Here is an 18,652-nt window from a genome sequence, read left to right on the forward strand (position 1 = left end):
ATTTCAACATTACATCCCAACTCTTATACTCAATGCTCTGATTAATAATGGCCAGCATAACAAAAGCTTCTTCACCACCCTATCCACATGAGACTCCACCTTCAGGGAACTATGCACCATTATTCCTAGATCCCTCTGTTCTACAGCATTCTTCACTGCCCTACCATTTACCATGTATGTCCTATTTTGATTAGTCCTACCAAAATGTAGCATCTCACATTTTTCAGCATTAAACTCCATCTGCCATCTTTCAGCCCACTCTTCTAACTGGCCTAAATCTCTCTGCAAGCCTTGAAAACCTACTTTGTTATCCACAACGCCACCTATCTTAGTATCATCAGCATACTTACTAATCCAATTTACCACCCCATCATCCAGATCATTAATATATATGAGAAACAACACTGGACCCAGTACAGATCCCTGAGGCACACCGCTACACACTGTCCTCCAATCTGACACACAGTTATCCACCACTACTCTCTGGAATCTCCCATCTAGCCACTGCTGAATCCATTTTACTACTTCAATATTAATGCCTAATGATTGAACCTTCCTAACTAACCTTCCGTGTGGAACCTTGTCAAAGGCCTTACTGAAGTCCATATAGACAACATCCACCGCTTTACCCTTGTCAACTTTCCTAGTAACCTCATCAAAAAATTCAATAAGATTTGTCAAACAGGACCTTCTCCGCAATCTTGCGTTGAGAAATGTTCCTTTCGAACTAACAATTCTCTCACGAATTTTGGCACAAAGGGGTGAGCCACAACCCATCCTTGCTTGCAAAGACTGAGCCTTTGATGGACACTACTTTTATACCCAGTCATGATACTTCACCTGCTACCAATTAGCCTGCTTAATGTGGAGTCTTCCAAACCGGTGTTACTTGAATATTCTGTGCACTTTTCAATCTTATTTTAACTCTGTCCCAACTTTTGTTAAGTGTGTTGCAGCCATCAAATTCTAAATTTGTGTATATTTACAAAATATAATTAAGTTGGTCAGTAAAACTATTGAAAATCTTCTCTTTGTACTTTTGTCAGCTAAATAAAGGTTCACGTGAATTAACATTATCACAGATTTTTGTTTTTATTGCATTTTGGAAAATATCCCAACTTTTCTGGAAATGGGGTTTGTAAAATAAACTAGTTGGATCTTATTTACGAATATGGTGCTTCACAACTAAAATCCAAATAGTTTGTAATTTTCCATAACTAACACCTTGTGGATTTCAGTAGTAAAGATCAAGCCAAATCTTAGCATTCTTCGTTTATGAGTTGAAATATTTTTAAAACAGTCCACGAACATAAGAACCAGTCTTTCCTTCCATGTGAAAGAATTACGAACTTTGGTAAGTACATTGTAGAAAAAGGCATTGCCAACAGATGTAATACTTGTAATACTTTTAGCAAATTACACAGTAATCTTATTAATGTTCAGAAATTTCAGTGTGAGAAATGTCTTCTCAGGAAGAAATGTATTCCAGTGTCAAAAATAACAATTCGGTTATAATTCCTACCTGAGTAGCCAATCACCTGACTCAGCCAAAGTAACAACTTTATGGCAAATGCCTGATGTGCAACAACAGATGAATGCATTACTTGCACCTTTAGTGGCTTGGTTTGTCGACTTGTATTCCTCTAAAGTAGATTAAACATTGGAAGTATGTCAGTCAGAAGAATTTATATGTGATACTTCAATATATACGGATATTTTGTAAGGAAAGATATATTCTTACTCACCACTATTACTGTTTTAGCTTGCTCACAATATTGGAAGTCACCATATCGAACCGATCTACGACCCTGAAAACACCAAAAAAAAAATTCCAATTACTTGTGAAACTTTCACAACTAGAACTCCAAAAGAATCACTGGAATAAACAAAGATTTTAACTTAGATTTTATTTTGGATTTATCAAGAAATTGAACTTCCAATAGACATTAAAACTTTAGTGCCTTTCTAGAGAGTATTGGATTCTGTAGTACTGCACCTGAAGATATAAATGGTGTACTGCTATCTAATGTTAGAATGTCGCTTGTATTTGAAATTTCCCATTTGATGAGCTGCAAACTTCAATTAAAATATCAAGACTGTTGGACAGACAGAAAAAAAGATAACATGTATCTTGGACTTATAAGTACTTTCTGTTGATTTGGTATTTTGAAAAGTCCATGATAAAAGTACATATAGAGTAGGAAGTAAAAGGTAGATAAAATAAACTCCAGTGGAGCTCATCATTCCCTCCGAATAAGGTCCCATGAGTGAACACAAGACAGTCAACTAGATCAAATTAATCTGGAACTTTGGTAGTGCTGGATTGCACATTTGAGATTCTAAGATGTAATTTCCATTAGTAAGTCAATACTTTTAAATTTACTTTCTCTTTAAATTGCACAGCAGTGCAAAAACTTTCTAATAAATCCAATGAGTTTAAAGATATTGGGGAAAACAAGAACCAGATGAATTTAAAGAGAGCACAGGGAATAGCCACCAGTGAGCCATACTAAACTATGAGGATGCCAAGCAATGGGAGAATGGATTATTGCTATTTTACTACACCTCATTGAATCACAGTAGTCATTTTAATTTATTCTATCATCTGTGGAAGCATTCCATGCTTTGGCTCCAAAAGATTTAACACATAATATTTATTTTGAATGCTCAGCTTTATTATTGAACCTTCTGCATCGAATTGCAGTTCAACATTTTTAACACTTTCCAATTGCAACTGCTTACATGCAACTCAGAGATAACAAATAGCACCAAAACCTAAACTCACATCTCTATCCACGGTGGTGGCAAAACTGACAGCTTCTTTCTGTGTACAGTTCACAGCCTTCTGCAGGGTGTAAATCACTTGTTCGTAAGTATGAACTTCATCATTAAATAACATGCAATAATAAGTATCTTCCTTTTCCCTAAAGAGAAGATAATATTTGTGTTTAAAGTTGTCTTTTGGCCTATTTGATGAAAACAAACAAGTATTTCAAAATTTACACAAAAAGCAAACTACTCACTAAGCAAAAACAATCCTCCGTAAGGAAAATACAGTGGATTCCAGTTAACTGGGACACATTGGGACCAGTCCATTTTGGCCCAACTAAGGGACTGCCCCAATTATCCAAAGTTAATTAAAAAGGTATAGAAAGGACAAACTACCATTTGAGTAACAAATTATGTATTTACAGAACAAATTAGAACACTGACAATATGACAACAGTGCTATAAAGTGAGTATTAGTTAGTTACAGTTATTGATGGAGGATTTCATTCAGTGAACACTGCTGTGTTCTTCAGATTGACTGTAAATGAACAGAATCAGTGCAGGCACTTAGGGTAACTTTTTTCAGCTAGTGTCAAATCTTTTTGTAGCATCCTGATAAGGGCCTGAAAATTTTTGAAAGTCAAAAATTAAAAACATCACAGCTTTTTGAATCAGTGTCCATTGGCCCAAATAGATAATATAACACAAGCACACACAACTGACGCTATTTAAAACTTCGATCTAAGCATGGCATAGTGTCTAACAGCCACACAAGTACACATGACTGACACTAGTCAGAAACTGTTCTGCAACAGTCTCCTGCCCCAATTAAGCGATGCAGCGTCCCAAATAAACAAAGGAAATCCAGGCTATTTTCTTGATTAGTTTTTGTTCTTTAAGAATTGTCCCAAATAAGTGGCTGCCCCGATTAACTGATGGCCCAATTAACCGGAATCATTTACAGATTTACTATTTTCTTCTCTGTTCCAGCAACTTTTGAGAGGTTCTATTTAGTCTTTAAAGGGATTCTCTATAGTTGAATTGCCCAGTTTTAAACCATATATCCATGAACAAAAATACAGAGCAATCAAAAAGTGATTCTTCCTGTGCCTTTTGTGGTAAGAATACAAGATTTCACATAGTGGTTCATCTTGAAAACCTGTGCTGGAATTCAGTCGATCAATCATTTGAAGAACATTTGAAGCACCATTGTCATAAACCCACAGCTACTCTGAATGCATAAGCAATAACTAATCAGGCACAAAAGCAAATACACAATACATTGATGATTTACCTAAAGATTACTAAAGCTGCCAATGGTCCAGCTAAGTTCATAACTTCAGTAAACATCTGGAGTGAAATTAAGAAAGAAGGGCATGGAGAGTGTGGGCTGCAAAGAAACTGAGTGAGTCACATTTTCAGCCCTCACTCATGAGCATTGAGGAAGGAAAAAAAATCAGCAGAGTTGCAATGCTGTTTTCAACTCAGCTAACTTGTGTTTGGTATGGTGCTTAGCAAACTGTTGGTAACAGTAAAGAAACCAGACACAGTAACTGATGTCATGAATTTTCTGAAGATGGTAAGGTGAAAAAAACGAGATGAGATGTTTGCATTATTAGCCCACCAGCAGATTTCAATTACAATATGGTGCCCATTAAAAACTGAAATTTAGTTTTAATCAGCATTCAAACAGATGAATTGTAACTTGCTTCAGTCCAATTGTCTTACAAGGATAAATAACTAGTCAAGAGTAGAGGGTCTGGATGTTTGTTGCAGTTGGGCAAATACCTTTCAGTCCTGTGACAACATGTGAGCCAGCAGCACTGAAATACATAAAGGTTGGCTTATAATGGGTAAATTAGTCAAATAGCTCATTATTCTCACGTACATGATATCCGTAGCAGTCATCAATTACAGGTCACTACAACCGTACACTGTGGTAGTATAACAACAGAGTGCAAACCTGAAGTGTTACAGTGCAGTGCAGGTAAACAGTAAGGTGCAAGGTCACAATGAGGTAAACTGGGAGATCAAGAATTCATCTTTTCATACGAGGAAAACATGCAATATTCCTCTGACATCAGGAATGAACCTTCCTCGAGATTGGTGGTATGTGTTTTCAGGCTTTTTTATCTTCTGCCCGATTGGAGGGGATGGAAGAGAGGATGTTCAGGGTGGCTGGATTTTGTAATATGCTGAGCTCTGTCCATAACTTGCAGTCACCTGCAGTGCAGTGACCATGATGCACTCAGAAAGGATGCTTTCCGTGGTGTATTGCTAGAAATTGGTGAGGGTTAAAGGGAACATGCCAAATTGCTTCTCGCCTTCTAAGGAAGGAGAAGTGCTGTTGAGCTTTCTTGGCTGCATCAAACAAAATAGGGGAATACAGGCAAATAGAAGAAAGTAATCTTAAGGTGGCACACAGAAGAAAAGCAAAAATACAAAAAGCAATAATTTTCAAACCAGCTTTTCACTACAATTCTACATCAACTCATCTTAACGCATTTACATTTATTATTAATACTTACAGGGGTTCTAATCCAGAAGGCAGACTATCTTCCTCTACCCATGTTAGCATATCTACTGCATATTTGAATACAATTGCAAAAATATTATAGGCACGTCCAATCATGTCCTCAGATAAATGTGCCAGAGGATCCTAAGAACAGAAGAGTGAATTAAAGTTTAACTCAATCCAAATGCATTATCAAAGCATAAGAATTACGAGGAAAACAAAAATGTATTCTAAGTGTTAAGAATTTTAACAGGGGATGAAAAAGTTGTTTTACGACTGGTTTTTGATTCCAAGAAAAACCCTTCTATTTGTCACATAAGCTTGCAAGTGAAAACATAGAGACCAACAGATGCTGGATGGTTTAGGCGACAGAGGACGAAGTTAGGAGTCAGCTTGGGGTTTAGAGATAGGGATGTGGAGGAGTTAGAGGTCAGGCTACACCACCACTCCGCACTCTAAGGCCAGTGACATGGACGTGTGAATGTTGGGTTGACCCAGGTTGGTGGGTAATGGGATCAGATGTCTGTGTGCACAGGTGGTACATGGCCTGTGAGTCAGTGAGCTTGGAGTTAAAGGCCTGGAGTCCCAACATTGGCCTGTCTGGGAGAAAAGACCAAAGGACAAAGGTTGATCACAAGTCTGAAAGTCAAATCCTGATGGCCAAAGCCTGGTATCTGCAGACTGGAGGATCGGAGAATTATCCCAGCACTGAAGGACTAGGTGTGTGCGTGTCTGTAGGTTTCTTGCTTGTGCCCTGTGTTGTTCAGCCAAGCAGTATGAGCACACTACTTTGGCACCGGAATGTGCCAACATTTACAGGCAGTCCCAGCACATCCTTAGGTTGTGTTGGTTGTTACTTCAAATAACACATTTCACTGTATGTTTCAATGTTTAAATAAAAGTGAATCCGAAATCTGGAGTAAATACTAACTCAGTGGGGCCCTGTAGCACCTAATGAGAGAAAACTGACGCTGCATCGGGACAGAGTGGAATGGGAAGGAAGCCACTAAAAAAATGAAATTAGGAGGGATTGACTGAGAAGAGGTTGAGGACAATAGACAGAGGACCCATGTGGAGAAAGTGGAGGATGAAGATGGCCAAAATTGACAGCAGTCAAGGAAAAAAAAATCAGACAGGACCACGCTAGAGGAAGGGAGAGTGTAACGTGGAGACAGCTACTGAATAGTGATAAGCTGGGACACAAAAACCACAGGTATGGTATCTGAAAAATAAGAAAGTTGCTAATGGAAACAACCATACTAGGAGAGAAGGAGTTAAAGATAGATAGAACCAAATGGGGGAAAGAGGAGTTAGATGTGCCTATGAAAAAAAGAACAAAACTGAGGACTAAAGGTGAATTGTAAGGCAAGGGTGACCTGAAATTGGAAATCTCAACCTTCAGGACAGGTGGTTTGAAACAGGGGTTAAAGAAGCCATCTTTGTCAAACTGGAAAACCCATCCCTGAACAAAGGGTGTGGGGTATGACACCACCTACCAGCGACTTACAATGCAGTCCTAACATCTCCACCACAGCATCTCCATGCAAAGATAAGACTAATGACCCTCTCATTACCTCTACTACTCTTAACGACCCTCATGTGATTGCTGTACCTTTAAACAACTCAGAGTTTATAAACTGGAGAACACCCATCATGGATCAGAACTAAAGGAGCCTCTCGGATGAGTGGCAAAACATCTTCTAGACAACACAGCAAGTCCAATTGCCTTGATTTACTACTGCTCGATATTCAACCTTCATACCAATGGATTACAAATTACTTAGTTGGAAGGTGTTCTTCAAACAACAGCTTACTAGCTTAGTTGGTAACCACACCATCTTTTCAAGTCCTTTTCAGCATCAGAGCAATGGCATCAGTTAATGGCAGAGCTGAAGGGAAAAGCCCTTTGATTGTTTCTTCATTGATTTCCCTTAAATTGCAAATCTCTAATCCCACATCCATTTATAATAAAACCTTTAAAATACTGAAAATATGGCTTTGTTAAGTCATACAATCAGAGCACGGAAATGGGCTCTTTGGGCCACTAAGTCTGTGGAAACTAGGAACCACCCATCTTCATTGAAGTGCACCAATAGCAAGATCTAGTTATGTGATAGCTAATATTTTCGAAGAAGTCTGTTTACACTTGAATTTCAAATAACATCTGGAAAGATATTTTACAGGATCTTAATTGAAACAACCCAATCAAATAGAATGGTCTTGGTAGAGAAGAAAGAACCCAGATTATCTGTTGTAAGTAGTTCCTTATTGCATTCAGTGAAACTTATTGTAACTAAAAAAGGGCAATTTGCAAGAAGAAAGCTGAAGAAAGATACAGATCAGTTAATAAGTAGACAGGTGCGAGGTGCATGCAAATGTAAATAAACCTGAGTAAGTGACTTTTGGGAAAAGTGACAGAATTAAATAATAAATACATCACTAAGACTGCAGGACTGCACAATTTGATCTTCTGAGTTGTCAATGTCAGTTGTAAACAACAAACATAACTACTTTTAAAAACACACAAAACTTCTGAATTTAAACAAGAACTTGATTCAGCAACAACTGGGAGTATAATATACAATTTAGTTGTAAATAAAATAGGTTGCAAAAATGGGATACTTGCACAGAATGAACCAAGAATGATTTAACAAAACATGAGAATGATGATCTAACAGGTTGCAAATTTATGAAAGGTTCTGAGGCAAAACATATACCTCCTCCAGTGCCTCAGAGCCAGAAGGTTCATGGTTTCGACAATATGGACCTTGCTTCCAAGCTTCAGTGTCTCCGCAGTCACAGAAACCTCCTCCACCTGATGTTGTCATCTAGATCAAATAGTTAGGAAACAGGAAAACTAATTCAAGGAAATGGAAGGCAAATAGAAATTCCTACCACCACTTCTGACCAATTTTAAATAGCTCAATTGTTTTTCTGATCTCATTAACATCATCAATTATAAGCCCTCAATTTGGCAGAAAAAAGAAATACAATCTAACTTCATACCGTACTTTGTAAAAATATTTATGTTGCCACTTTTAACAAAATCTCCCAAATTCCTTGATTATTTTGATTAATCTACCTCTCTATAAACCTCACGAGAGAAAATTCGAAGGGAAAGCAAAAAAACCTACATCTCTAAAACGATCTTCAGGGCTTTTAAAGGTGGTGAGAAAAGCAACAAACCTTGAGCAGTTAATGGGGGAAATGAAAGCCAAACATGGAGAAAACAGATACAGATGGATTTGTGGAGAGAGAATGTCTCTATGTTTCAGGTCATTAAAATCCCATTTTATAAATGCTGACAAAATGATTTTTTAAATTATCATTACAAAATATGTTTATGATGATTCAAGGTCATCTTGAAACATCATGAACATATATTGGTACATCATTATTAATAATTAATTCTGAGAAAGGTTCATGGCATGAAATATTAGCTCAGTTGTCTTGCTGCAGCTGCTGCCTGATTTGCTTAAAATTTTCAGCAATTTCTGTTGTAATGATATATTTCAACTGTAGTTTTCAACTTATAAAAAAAGTCAAAACTTGGATTACTGGTAACAAAGCTTGGGAACTCCAAGCAAACCACCAGAGCAGATGAGTCACAGAAGAATGTACACAAGGAGAACATAAGGAATTGGAACACATGCACTGAGCCGTGGCTTCAACATAAACAATGTGTTAACAGTTTGCAGAGTTCTGGATTTTCTGGGAATTATAAAATGAAGACTGTGAGGGAAAATAGCAGTGGGATAGAAATATGGGGAAAGCAATAAAGAGAACAGCAATGAGATATGCTCTTGAAATCATAACCCTTTCAATACTTAATCCCAAATTCAATCTTTGCAATCTACCTAGCTGTTCAATACCTGATCATGAAGAAATGGAACTCCAGCATCTCTCTCTGTGATCCATTCCAAAAAACACATTGGCTGCATTACATAAGCTACTATGAGGTCACACAATTCAGTAATCAAATGCAAATTTTTTTCAATTAACACATCCACATTGTGGAATAGTTCAACAGATTTTCAATGCATTAAATAGCTGATATACAATGTCTATATGTTGTCAAGCAAACCTGAAGCTTCATGTTATGCTTCAATTAAGGTTACAATTGTACAAAATATAGTGAAATGAAAATAGAACAGCCTACCCTATATCTATGTTCTCTATGCACGCTGTTCAAGAAGCATTCCATGCACAGCACACAGGTTGGGTCTACTGCACAGTCCCTTCAATAATAAGATAATAACAGTTGAGTTAGGCTTGGACATCATGGACTTTTTATAAAAAAATATCTTCTTCCAGAATAAGGCTCAGAATAATGTTAACAGGAGGAGGATTATCAAGTCCTTACCACTATTTAACACCTCGTTTTGAAATAAATTACAGATCACATACAATTGAATATATCATTCTCCTAATTAAGTGGAAAACCATATCTTAAAAAATTCCAAAAGGTTCCAATGTTTGCAACATGAAAATCAATTTTCTTGCAGCCACACCACATAGATTCTTACTGAGTATATTTTGCATCTTCTTGACTCTCTCTCTTAGAGGCCATTAACCACCCGAATGTTGTGCAGTTTCAATGTGAATTGCCCCTTTTTTATTTTGTTGTAATTGACACTTCAATATCAAGCAAAATTTATTCAATCGTGCTCTGGCAGAACCAATTTAACAAATCCTCCAGAAGACTGCATGACCTTGGACGGCATAAGAGCAGCATACTATGACATACAAGCCATTGTGGCTATATGGACTACGGTGGCTAGACAGACTAACTGTCAAACTGCAATTAGTTGAAGCCCTCTGGAAAAATGCTCCTTACATGTTGATCCAAGGATATGAACCCTTGATACCAATTCATCAGTTGGAAAATTGAATAGGTCAAAAGTCAAATTGCAGAGCGTCTTAAGATCTTTCACGCAAGCAGAGAATGATTTGAATGCAATAAAAATGCGTCTCTCAAGCCCCGCTTGAGTTCAGATCGACTGAATTTTTGCATTGTTGTTGACACAGTATATTAACATTTATTAAGTGAGACTTGACTAGTTCTCATTTCACAAAAAAATTGTAATTGTCAGGAAGGTCAGAAAAAGATCACAGAAAATTTACATGAAATGGCTCCTCAGCAATACCCATCCCCCCACTTTTCTACTCTATAGAATGCAAGTCAAATGTGTTTCAAAAAGATAAAGACAATTTTTCTTCAGTAATGCTTTTATTTTTTCTCTTCAATTCATAACATGTACTGTAGGTTGCAGAAAACTTAAGGAAAAACTTAGCGTTGTTTATCAGAACTTGCATATCTTTGGAATTAGGATAACTACATTTGAGCATACTTTTCATTGCAGATTTAGCCTCAGCATACCAGGTAAGGGAACTATGCAGCAAAACAAAATTGTCCATAAAGGGAAAAAGCATACACAAAAATGCTAAAAGTATCACAGCAAATAACGAAATATGCTTCAACAAAAAAAAAACTCTGAAAATATTCAGGTTCCCATTCCTTCTCAGTTGACTTAAAGTACAGAAAAAAAATTAATGAAATTAAACATTCCTGAGAGTGTGATTCCTGTTCAAACAATTCCCATAACACCACATGGTAGCACATACTAAATAGATCAAAAGGTATAATTCTACTCATGTCTTATGGTCCAAGTGGGTATAAGATATTTAGAATTTAATTGTTGCAATTTTGATACCTGCAAGAATAGGTAGGCTCCCCGATTTTGAAAACACGTCCACAAAGCTGTAATGACTTATTTGCCTTTTCAAGTTTAATCATTCCCACAGCTGGATCCTCTCCACACAGGTACCATTCCATTGGTCCCAAAAGAATATGCTGAGCTAACATTTCTTCATTCAGTGGATTAGGGTTAGAGTCTCTACAATAAATCTTTGGTACGAAATAGGCAAGATGATGGTACACATCCTTAGTCAAATCTGTTGCTTGAAGCCAGTTCTAAGAAGAAAAATATCAAATATATTTGATTTTTGCAAAAAAACATTTAAAACTATTTAACTACAATATCATTTTGTAAAATAATACTATCAATAATGAAAAAGCATACATTTATAATTTTCAGTACAAATGCACTAACTATACACCCTCAATAAATTTGAGATCAGCTCTGGTGAAAAGGTTATTGTTTGCCTGCAATAAGAATAACTGCCCAATCCTCAAACCAATTTATCTAATTACACCTTTATGAATAAATTTCTCTGAGGTGAAGGCATTCAGTTAAATCATAGAATTGCTGAACATTTATCATACAAGTCTATTTAGCCACTGAGCATGTATTACTACTTCTGGATAACAATCCAGATTACTCCACTACCCTGCTCACTTCTCCAAATCCCTGCAACTTTTCTACTTCAATTATTTGGCCAATTACCTTTTTAAAACTATTTTGCATGTATCTGTCTTACTAAGGAAGTACATTTCAAATTGTAGCTCTTTTCTCACGTCCAGCATAAACTCTGACAATGAAAAATCTCTTCCAAATGTCATGTCACACTCAGGCTCGGCCAATTATCAAATCTGTGAAGAACTAAATGCTTTTGTCATCAATGCTCAAATATTATAAGAAATGAATTATTAAACAAAAATAACAAAAATGTAACCATGATTGAACAATTTAAAATATTTAAACAAGCTTACCTAGTCTATCTGCTCAAGGAGTGAATGGGAACAATTGGAGAGTGAAAACAGGCAAAAATAACAAAAAAAGACTCAATTCTATAACTTCAGGTAAAGTGATTCATTTGTCTGTATCAGTCATCCATTTTTGATATTAGCTCAGTTTTTGTTAGCTTCCTTCCTCTTTTATCATCTTTGGGAGTGTAGGATATACCTAGCCAACCAACTGGGCATATCCTTTAGCTCTGCATTTTCCAGTTCCCATATTGTATGTTTTTTCTAGATTCTTTTGACTATTATCTCACTCGCTTACTGCTCCCATTCATATCATCCGCATAATCTTTACAGCTTAGCTCCATGACACTCCTGTTTGACCCAGACATCTCCATCCCCAAATCCCTGCAGCTTAACAAGCTTCTCTATCACCCTTTCAATTCTGAAATGTTACCTAAAACATTGATAATGTCTCTCTTCCCACAGCTGTTACCATGATCTGCTGAGTATACATGGTATGCTTCGTTCTTGTTTAAAACTTCCAGCTTCTGCAGTTTTGTTTTTAAAATGTTTACTCTCTGGCATTCAATGCCTTATAAACACAAATATATTATCCAGGATGAAAACAAGACCATGGGTATCAGAAGAATAAACATAAATTATTAAATTCTGATTTTATGGCAACAGATATGTGCATCACTTGTACACTGACTAATAATGAGACCCCTAATTAAATGTTCCCTTCTCTCAAGCTTAGGAAGTCATCCAAACACAAAAAACCTTCTGTAAGTATGCTTACTACTGCAACCAAAGGACCAACCTGGAAATGTCATTCCCTTACTATTACATAAAAGTGTAAAAGATGAGAATAGATATTGGACTGCTGGAAAACTCTGCTGGAGTAGTAGTAGTGGAAGATAAGGAAATGATGGATGAACTGAATAAGTATCTTGCATCAATCTTCACTATGGAAGACACTAACAGTATGCTGGAAGTTCAAGAGTGTCAGAGGGCAGAAGTATGTGAAATTACCATTACAAGGGAGAAAGTTTTTGGGAAACTGAAATGTCTGAATATAGATAAGTCACTTGGATTAATTGGTATACAATCCACGGTTCTGAAAGAGGTGGCTGAAAAGATTGTGGAAGCATTGGTAATGATCTTTCAGTGATTCTGGCATGGCTCCAGAGGAATGAAAAATTGCAAATGTCACTCCACTCTTCAAGAAGCGAGAGAGGCATCAGAAAGAAAATTATAGCCTTGTAGTCTATCTCAGTGGTTGGGATGATGTTGAAGTCAATTGTTAAGGATGTGGTTTCAGGGCACTTGGAGGTACATGATTAAATAGACCATAGTCAGCATGGTTTAACTTGAGGGAAAATCTTGCCTGACAAATCCGTTAAATTCTTTGAAGAAATAACAAGCAGGATAGACAAAGGAGAATCACTGGATTCTCAGAAGGCCTTTGGCAAGGTGTCACAAGATAAGAGCCCATGGATAGATACTAGCATGGATAAAGCAATGGCTTACTGGCAAGAGGCAAAGAATGGGAATAAAGGGAGCCTTTTCTAGTTGGTTGCCAGTGACTTGTGGTGTTCCACAAGGTTCTGTGTTAGGACCATTTCTTCTTCTGTTATATGTCAATGACTTGGATGATGGAATTGATGGCTTTGTGGAAAAGTTTGCAGATGATACAAAGAGATGCAGAGGGGCAGGTAATTTTGAGGAAGTAGAGGGGCTACAGGATTTAGACAGATTAGGAGAATGGGCAAAGAAGTGGCAGATGGAATACACTGTCCGGAAGTGTATAGTCATGCACTTTGATAAAAGAAAGAAAAAATGTACACTCTTTTCTAAATGGAGAGAAAATTCAAAAATCTGTGGTGCAAAGGGACTTGGGAGTCCTTGAGTATGATTCGCTAAAGATTAATTTGCAGGTTGAGTTGGTGGTGAGAAAGGCTAATGTAATGTTAGCATTCATTTCAAGAGGACTAGAAAACAAAAGCAAGGTTGAGGGATTGAAGCTGGGGCAGGGATTCAGATTTCTGGATCATTGGGACCTCTTATGGGGTAGGTGTGACCTGTACAAAAAGGACGGTTTGCACTTGAGTCCGAGGGGGACTAATGTCCTGGCGGGAAAGTTTGCTAAAGCTATTGGGGAGAGTTTAAACGAGAATTGCTGGGGGGGTGGGAACCAAACTGAAGTGACAGAGGAAAGGGAGGTTGGCTCACAAATAGAGAAATGTTGGAGACAGTGCGAAAGGGAGGATAGGCAGGTGATAGAGAAGGAACACGCTCCGTCCAATGGTTTGAGATGTGTCTATTTTAATGCGAGGAGTATCATGAATAAAGCAGATGAGCTTACAGCGTGGATCAGCACTTGGAGCCATGATGTTGTGGCCATCACAGAGACTTGGATAGTACAGTGGCAGGAATGGCTACATCAAGTGCCAGGCTTTAGATGTTTCAGAAAGGATAGGAAGGGAGGCAAAAGAGGTGGGGGCGTGGCACTGTTGATCAGAGATAGTGTCACGGCTGCAGAAAAGGAGGAAGTCATGGATGGGTTGTCTACGGAGTCTCTGTGGGTGCAAGTTAGGAATAGGAAGGGGTCAATAACTCTACTGGGTGTTTTTTATAGACCACCCAATAGTAACAGGGACATCAAGGAGCAGATAGGGAGACAGATTCTGAAAAGAAGTAATAATAATAGGGTTGTTGTGGTGGGAGATTTTAATTTCCCAAATATTGATTGGCTCCTCCCTGGAGTGAGGGGTTTTGATGGGGTGGAGTTTGTTAGGTGTGTTCAGGAAGGTTTCTTGACACAATATGTAGATAAGCCTACAAGAGGAGAGGCTGCACTTGATCTGGTATTGGGAAATTGACCTGGTCTGGTGTCAGGTCTCTCAGTGGGAGAGAATTCTGGAGATAGTGATCACAATTCTACCTCCTTTACCATAGCACTGGATAGGGATAGGAACAGACAAGTTAGGGAAACGTTTAATTGGAGTAAGGGGAACTATGAGACTATCAGGCAGGAACTTGAAAGCATAAATTGGAAACAGATGTCCTCAGGGAAACGTTCTGAAGAAATGTGGCAAATGTTCAGGGGATATTTGTGTGGGGTTCTGAGTAGGTACGTTCCAATGAGACATGGAAAGGATGGTAGGGTACAAGATCCATGGTGCACAAAGGCTGTTGTAAATCTAGTCAAGAAAAGAAGAGCTTACAAAAAGTTCAAAATACTAGGTAATGATAGAGATCTAGAAGATTATAAGGAAGGAGCTTAACAATGAAATTAGGAGAGCCAGAAGGGGCAACGAGAAGACCTTGGTAGACAGGATTACTGAAAACCCCTAAAGCATTCTACAAATATGTGAAGAGCAAGAGGATAAGACATGAGCGGATAGGACCAATCAAGTGTGACAATGGTATGGAATGGTGTGTATAGAACCGGAGGAAATAGCAGAGGTACTTTATGAATAACTTTTTTTTGGGTTACCAATGAGAGAGTCAAGTCATTTAACCTCTTCAGCTCGTCAGATGATTGCATTTCTTACATTAATGGCTAGAAGATCCATTTTGCTGAATTGGAAAGAGATTAATCCTCCCACCACATTTCATTGGTTCGCTCAAACTATGTTGTGTTTAAACTTAGAAAAAATTAGAAGTGTTATTTTTGATACCTCTGTTAAATTCGGAAACACTTGGAGGCCATTTATTCAACATTTTCATATGATGTAATTTGACCTTTTCCAAACTTATTCTATTCCATTTTAATATACGTTGAGAGGAGCGGAGTCGACGACACTAATGGTTCCTTTTTCTTTGATGTTATATAACAGCCCATGTCTTTTTTTTCTCTTAGTTTAGTTGATTAACACTGTTTAGGTTAGTTTTTCTTTTGGGGTATATTTTTATTTTCTTCCCTTTTTCATGATTTTTTTCCTATATTTTTTTTGTTTATTACATTTGCATCCTGTATGATTGGGAGATTTAATACCCATTTGTTAACTGAGTTTATATTTAACTATGTTAATCATAACAATGTAATCCCAACAACTTTGTATCAATATTATGGTATGTTTATCATTATGAAACTAATAAAAAGATTGAAAAGAAAAGAAGAAATGAATAACCAGCTGGTGACGTAGTGGCATCAGCACTGGACTTCGGGGCAAGAGGTCCCGAGTTCGAATCCAGCCCGCCCCCTTGCATGCTCTCCATCCGTGCCTGGGTTGAGTGTCGAGCTAACAACTCAACCTCGTAAAAAAAAATCCTGGAGAGGGATGGGCTCCGCCAGGTTTCAGATGCCCAAGACACGCCGTACGATGAGCATACAAAAAAAAAACTTGTCATGACAGCGCCCCAACAACTCCATTAGGAGTTAAGGGCGCGCACGCATACACACAAACAAACACACAAACAAACACACACACTTAATGAATACTTTGCTTCAGTATTCACTACAGAAAAGGACCTTGGTGATTATAGGGATGACTTGAAGTGGACAGAAAAGCTTGAATGTAGATACTAAGAAAGAGGATGTGCTGGAGCTTTTGGAAAGCATCAATTTGGATAAGTCACCGGGACCGGACGGAATGTACACCAGGCTACTGAGGGAAGCGAGGGAGGAGATTGCTGAGCCTCTGGCGATGATCTTTACATCATCAATGACAACGGGAGAGGTTCCGGAGGATTGGAGGGTTGCGGATGTTGTTCCCTTATTCAAGAAAGGGAGTAGGGATAGCCCAGGAAATTATACACCAGTGAGTCTAACCTCAGTGGTTGGTAAGTTGATGGAGAAGATCCTGAGTGGCAGGATTTATGAACATTTGGAGAGGCATAATGTGATTAGGAATAGTTAGCAGAGCTTTATCAAAGGCAGGTCGTGCCTTACGAGCCTGATTGAATTTTTTGAGGATGTGATTAAGCACATTGATGAAGTGTCATATGGATTTTAGCAAGGCATTTGATAAGGTACACCATGCAAGGCTTATTGAGAAAGTAAGGAGGCATGAGATTCAAGGGGCATTGCTTTGTGGATCCAGAACTGGTTTGCCCACAAAAGGCAAAGAGTGGTTGTCGACGGGTCATATTCTGCATGGAAGCTGGTGACCAGTGGTGTGCCTCAGGGATCTGTTCTGGGACCCCAACTCTTTGTGATTTTTATAAATGACCTGGATGAGGAAGTGGAGGGATGGGTTAGTAAATTTGCTGATGACACAAAGGTTGGGTGTGTTGTGGATAGTGTGGAGGGCTGTCAGAGGTTACAACGGGACATTGATAGGATGGAAAACTGGCTGAGAAGTGGCAGATGGAGTTCAACGCAGATAAGCGTGAGGTGGTTCGTTTTGGTTGGTCAAATATGAAATATAGTATTAATCGTAAGACTCTTGACAGTGTGGAGGATCAGAGGGATCTTGGGGACCGAGTCCATAGGATACTCAAAGCTGCTACGCAGGTTGACTCTGTGGTTAAGAAGGCATAACTCTGTGGTTAATTGGCCTTCATCAATCGTGGGATTGAGTTTAAGAGCTGAGAGGTAATGTTGCAGCTATATAGGACCCTGGTCAGACCCCACTTGGAGTACTGTGCTCAGTTCTGGTCGCCTCACTATAGGAAGGACGTGGAATCCATAGAAAGGGTGCAGAGGAGATTTACAAGGATGTTGCATGAATTGGGGATCATGCCTTATGCGAAAAGGTTGACTGAACTCGGCCTTTTCTCCTTGGAGCGACGGAGTATGAGAGGTGACTTGATAGAGGTGAACAAGATACTGAGAGGCACTGATCGTGCAGATAGAGGCTTTTCCCCAGGGCTGAAATATCTAGCAAGAGAGGGCACAGTTTTAAAGTACTTGGAAGCAGGTACAGAGGAGATATCAGGAGTAAAGTTTTTCTGCAGTGGTAAGTGCATGGAATGGGCTGCCAGCAGAGGTGGTGGAGGTGGAAATGATAAGGTCTTTTAAGAGACTTCTGGATGGCTACATGGAGCTTAGAAAAATAGAGGGCTATGGGTAAAGCCTAGGAAGTTCTAAGGTAGGGACATGTTCGGCACAGCTTTGTGGGCTGGAGGGCCTGTATTGTGTTGTATGTTTTCTATGTTTCTATGATGTAATGTTCAGATTTTATAAAACACTAGTGAGCCTCACTGAGTACTGAGAGGAGTTTTGGGCTCCTTATCTAAGAAAGGATGTGCTGACATTGGAGAGGGTTCAAATGAGGTTTATGAAAATGATTCTGGGATTCAAAGGCTTGTCATATGAAGAACGTTTGATGGGTCTGGGCCTGTACTCACTGGAATTCAGAAGAATGAGGGGTGACCTCATTAAAACCTATTGATGCTGAAAAGCTTCGAAGGAGTGGATATGGAAAGGATGTTTGCTGCAGTGGAGGAGTCTAAGATCAGAGGGCACAGCCTCAGAATAGAGGGATGTCCTTTTATAATGGGGATGAGGAAGAGTTTCCTTTGCCAGAGGTGGCTGTGGAAGCCAAATCATTTGGTATATTCAAGGCAGAGGCTAATACATTCTCGATTAGTCAATGCATGAAGGGATATGGGGTGAAGGCAGAAGATTGAGGCTGTGAGGGAAAATGGATCAGCCATGATGAAATTGCGGAACAAACTCGACAGCCCAAATGGGACTAATTCTTCTCCTATATCTAATTATCTTATGATAGAAATCCAAAAGCATTTTTCTGCAACAATTTCCAGGAGATTGT

General features: G+C 38.5%; 1 protein-coding gene across 8 annotated transcripts in view; it reads right to left on the bottom strand.

The window, feature by feature from the left end:
* Positions 1-18,652, bottom strand: part of ubr2 (ubiquitin protein ligase E3 component n-recognin 2) — a 176,924-nt gene that overhangs the window by 155,951 nt on the left and 2,321 nt on the right. For all 8 annotated transcript variants that reach the window (XM_072265038.1, XM_072265036.1, XM_072265037.1 and 5 more), the window contains exons 2-8: positions 10,999-11,258; positions 9,444-9,522; positions 8,002-8,112; positions 5,298-5,428; positions 2,786-2,924; positions 1,746-1,808; positions 1,523-1,643 (exon numbers count right to left, since the gene is read on the bottom strand). In XM_072265038.1, the coding sequence (XP_072121139.1) occupies positions 1,523-1,643; positions 1,746-1,808; positions 2,786-2,924; positions 5,298-5,428; positions 8,002-8,112; positions 9,444-9,522; positions 10,999-11,258 (904 nt within the window). The remainder of the gene's footprint in view (positions 1-1,522; positions 1,644-1,745; positions 1,809-2,785; positions 2,925-5,297; positions 5,429-8,001; positions 8,113-9,443; positions 9,523-10,998; positions 11,259-18,652) is intronic.

The sequence above is a fragment of the Mobula birostris genome, chromosome 8, assembly GCF_030028105.1.
Source record: "Mobula birostris isolate sMobBir1 chromosome 8, sMobBir1.hap1, whole genome shotgun sequence".
NCBI lineage: Eukaryota > Metazoa > Chordata > Chondrichthyes > Myliobatiformes > Myliobatidae > Mobula > Mobula birostris.